At 40.9% G+C, this 5,000-nt stretch overlaps 1 protein-coding gene across 1 annotated transcript; it reads right to left on the reverse strand.

The window, feature by feature from the left end:
• Positions 1-1,112: 1,112 nt before the first annotated feature.
• On the reverse strand, positions 1,113-4,474 carry LOC121312600 (nuclear factor of activated T-cells, cytoplasmic 2-like; the record flags this gene model as incomplete). The annotated part of the gene is made up of 3 exons (XM_041244313.1): positions 4,324-4,474; positions 3,240-3,965; positions 1,113-1,175 (listed from the first exon to the last, which is right to left on the reverse strand). Coding segments are annotated over exons 1-3 (919 nt in total), but the record flags the coding sequence as incomplete, so codon positions are not given.
• Positions 4,475-5,000: the final 526 nt, after the last annotated feature.

Raw genomic sequence — 5,000 nt, forward strand, 5'->3', positions numbered from 1 at the left:
ATCTGAATGTTCCTCTTTCCTCTGCTGGGTGAGTATCCTAGAATGGCGCTCCCTGATTGGTGGACAGGTTCACCTACTGTGTGGAAGTGCCCTGGATTGGAGCTCCCTGATTGGTGGACAGGTTTCTGATGTTCATGAAAGGTGACTACAAGTCAGGTGCCAGCAAGGTGAGTGCTTCTCAATCACAATGCAAGGACCTTCCAGCTTTACCTACAGCTAACCATACAAGAACCCATGTCACTAACAGCACAAGCAAAACTCCTGACCATGTCAACCAGTATTCCACCACCAATCACATGAGTTGAGTGGATTGCATAATTTAGGTCCAGTACTCTGGACAGGGTGCAGAAGTATAGGACAGTAGAGGCAGTTTAAAGGTTTTCTTCTCATTTCATAAGGTGCTTTGAGACCTGGATTCCCAATGAGGCTGCACTGTGCTGCTAAGGAGTCCTTGAGGTCCAATGCCTTAGCTCTACAAAGTCTGTTACAACCAATTACAATCCTGCACTGAAGATCACCTCAGTAATTAAGGGATTGGTTCAAACAAAGTTTTGCAATGGGCTGCAAGAGTCAATGTTGCCTACCCTGCAGCACAGACTTTGCTAGGAAACTACCCCACGGCTTTGGTGCCACTGTAAACAACCAGATTACAACGAAGAAGCTATGCTCTTCACAAACATGGCAGCTTTCCTTACTCCGAAATGGTACCAGTCTGTTACGAGGTTCCATATTTAAACAAACAGCATTTCCAAGCATTTACTTTAGAGTGTCAGCTGTGGCTAAAAGCTTAAGGGCAGTAAAACACTATTTTTAGCTGCACTTAAAGAAAAGTACAAAATTATACAACAGCCAAGCATGCTTAATATCACTCCGCTAATGCCATTGCCCATTCCTTCAGTCTTACACTCCAGTTAGTTATCAATTATACAAGTGATAGCCTGTTGCAACGAATAGGGTTATAGCTACACTCTGGTGTTTGTGCTCTTAACAGGAGACACTTGAAAGCTTTATTGAGGCCATAGGGGTTAAAAAGTCACCTAGATGTCATGACTGAAGCAGAAAAATGGCATACAAAGAAGACGACAACAGTTGATATAACTGATATTTCACACCCAGGTTGATCTTTAAGGTCTTAGCGGAGAGGTGGTGGAATACAATGCAGATGGCGATCTCATCTATATGAAAGAAAGGGGACATCTGAGGTTAGAATTAGGGTTGCTCATAAAATTTTCTACAGGTGAATGACTGGATGCAAAATTCAATCCAGCTAGGGATAACTAGGCTCTGTTGGAAAGGAAATTTGTAAGATGAGGCCAGACATTCACTAGGTCAATAGCCATGGCCTGGAACAGTGGTATTAAGTTGGAAACTATTCATAAAATGACCTACAGCATGTTGAAAACAACAAATGCTTTTGCTACAATAAACCAAATTTACTTTTTATTTAAAAATAAAATAAAATAAGACTGGTAGTGGGACCCAAAATGTTATACTGCACTGTATCTGTTTTAATTATACTGCACGGAACAGAACTGGCAGGCTTCCAAACCATTCTGATAAACAATACCATTTATATAGAGTTTATATGCAAGGCCAGTGGTGCCATTGGGCTCCATTCCATGCATTCTGACAGATAGTAAAAACAAACCCTGCAATTAATAACATTTAATGAGTTCAATATACTACTGAGAACTGGCCTGACTCACTTCTGTTTAGCCGGCACTCTGGAATATTCAGTACAGGCGAAGGAAATGTTTTGTAAGCCTAACTATGCAAAATTTGAATATGATACCCAACACTGCACTTTAACCCTATTGTTTAACTATTGCATCAAGCTTAACTCAATTAAACTCAATACAAGGATAAACTGCGTCATTCACATTAATGCTGGTGACAATATCAGTAAAGGGGCATATAAATGTAAATGTTAATGTTACACAGAAGCGTACACGCCTGCTTTGGTCACCCCACCCCCCCCCCCCCCCCCCCGAAAATACAAAAAAGCACTAAAATGAAAAAAACCTGAACTTAGAACTATAGGAACCAATTCAGTTTTAAGGATCCTCAGTCTCGGATAAAGGGAACCCTTATGCCCCGATTGCGTCCATCTGTCTGTCTGTCACACTCTGAAAGGTGAATACAATAACACCAACCATCTCATACACTCCTAGCATCCTGCAGAGGTTTAGAATTGCACTGGGCTACAATGCAATTAACTCTCAATTGTATACAAAATATGTGTAACCTTTCCGGTAATATGCGATTATTATGTGATTATGAGACTTTCTGTATGGAAGTGTGCTGGCTGCCTCACAAAATGCTACGTCTCACAATGTATCAATTACAGAACGCAAGACCGAACACAAATCTCTTTTAGCTAACAATATGGACCAGATTTCAAAGCATTTACTGCACTCTTTATTTAGCTCCTATTTGTTAAAGGCAGCCAATGGTAGACTTACAACATCAGCAAAATATAACTTCAGAAAATGATATTGCGATACTTTGTAGTTTATTTTTGTTTTAACTCAAGTGAATCAACGACGGCTGGTAAACGCTTTGAAGATACGCCAGATTTTTTTATTTTTGTCTGGCTCATGGAATCACTCAAGACTGAAATTAGCCCCAAAAAACCCCCACAAAAATAATGACAGTCTGTAACTAGAGGAAGAGACAGAGACACAGAGCTAGACTGCTGCACTAAGTAGCCACACAACACAATGTACACATCACCACTTGGATGAGTGCCCACAAACACTTCACTTACGTTTCTTATTGGTCAATTACATGATACCACCAACCCTCAGCAACCAGAGCAAACCACAGAAATGTTGCCGACACAATGTAATCACAGCTAGAACTGTGGATTCATTCATAGAACAGAGTGTGTGCTTCCAGTGCATTGGAACTGCATCATTGTATGTGCAATAGCTGTTCCAAACCCAGTGTGTCGCAATTACTGTTATTTTTCGGTAAACTACTACAGGAAAGGACTTGAAAAGTGCTCTGGAAATCCATGCAGTTTATTGAAAAAATTAGTCGTAACTAATAAACACGCAATAGTGCTGAATTTAAAAATACTAAAATAAAAGATAAACGAAATTGTCATTGAATTTTAGTTCCTTTTATAAAAAAACCTTTGCTACAGCCTACCTTTCTTGAATAATAATGCAGTGCCTGTTATATAAAGACCCCCCCACTAGTGTACAATGAGACTTAAAAAACACAATGTTGCTCACCGTCATCCAGATACAACTGGTCCAAGTTCTCCTCTTTGACGGTGACCCTCGAAGACCCAGACCTATCCTTTGGATTGTCAGAAGACCTCTGTTCTTCTAGTTGGCTGGGAGAAGACCTGTTTTTTGGCATCTTCTGAACATACTGCTGCTGCTGAATCACCGTTGGGTAGTGACTGGGGCTCATCCTCTGAGCCTGGCTGGCCGGCGGAGCTGGAGAGCAAGCGGGAGATGTCTGGTAGTTTTCACAATACATGATGTGTTGGTGCTCCTGTAGGACCCCTCCCCTCAGCTGGTGATTGGTCGGGGAGAACTGGATGATGGAGGAGGTGGGGTGGTGATTGGGCGAGGTTGACTGCTGCTGGTGGATTATGGTGGACTGTGCTGGAGAACTGGCATGGACCAGCACTGAGCGCTGGCCATCTGCCATGGGAGGGACTGGGGAAGCCATCAGGCTGCCCTGCTGGTATAGCAGTGGGCTGGTGTTCAGGCTTTTACTCCGGGGATAGATGACTGCTGAAGTCTGCTGCTGGTATCTGGAATCTGGGGGAGACAGCCCGGAGCGGAGCTGCTGACATGAAGCCATGCTGGCTATCAGGCAGCTGTCTGGAGTCATCATTCCCTGGGGGTGGTAATAGGGCTGCGGCAGTGTTCCCAGACTGCTGGACATTTTAGCTGTCATCAGGTTGGGTTCGTACTCGTCAATAGGTTCTGTTTTAATGGCTGGAACTGAAACATACATATGAGAGATAATTATTTTTTGCTCCTAGGTAGTATTTTATTAAGCTGAGCTGGTTTAAAGACTAGAATCAACCAATGTGGAAATGGTTGTGTAGAAAATCTTTTTTTTAGGACTTTTTGGTCTCTGCTGATTATAGCTGACATCACTATCATTTTTGTTTTCTCCAGCAGAAAGAGAAAAGAAGCCAAACTGGTATTTAAAGGGTTAAGATATGGCCACTGTTACAAACCACTCCATGGTTATAATGTTAGATGTTTACATACAAAGTGTCTGCCACATCTTGCAGGTGTGTCCAGTGTTTTGGCCAGCTCCCACATTGCAAGCAACCCTGTGGTAAATCCGTACCTGGCAATGGCATGAAGGTGAAGTGCTGAGGCTGGCTTCGTTTTCTCTTCCCATTGATCACATAGAAGTTCACTTTGACTGCATGGTGCACTGACAGGTCACGATATGGAGGAACTTCCACAAACAGCATGTTCTGGAAATATGAAATGAGTCAATTCCGCTTTATTAATCTAATCACTCCAACAAAGCTATACCTAATATCATATACAGTTGAAAAACTGATTTTTGTACCTGTCATTATGTGTTATGTTTGATTCTCCAGGTCCTGAAAAGACTAATCAATGCTTATATTCTGAACTGAGGGGGGAAGCATATTAGCGTTGCACAAGCATCAGTGCACAATGTTTCACCTTTCGCCCTTAGTGAGCAATACTAATATACCTTCCCAGTTCAAACGGCCAAACACTTTGCTTTAAACAGGCACTTGTCCTTGTGAGAACCTTTAGTATGTTTGTAAATCGTTAATGTTTTTATATGTGATGTACTACGACTTGATTGTATATATGCATAATTATTATTAATTTAATACTGATAATAACAATAATAATAATAACAATAACAATAACAATAACAATAAAAAATAATAAATAATAATAATAATAATAATAATAATAATAATATAATAATAATAAATAATCATGTTCCTTATAGTATTAGAACAAATTTTTTACGGGAAT

This window comes from Polyodon spathula, unplaced genomic scaffold (assembly GCF_017654505.1).
Source record: "Polyodon spathula isolate WHYD16114869_AA unplaced genomic scaffold, ASM1765450v1 scaffolds_4079, whole genome shotgun sequence".
NCBI lineage: Eukaryota > Metazoa > Chordata > Actinopteri > Acipenseriformes > Polyodontidae > Polyodon > Polyodon spathula.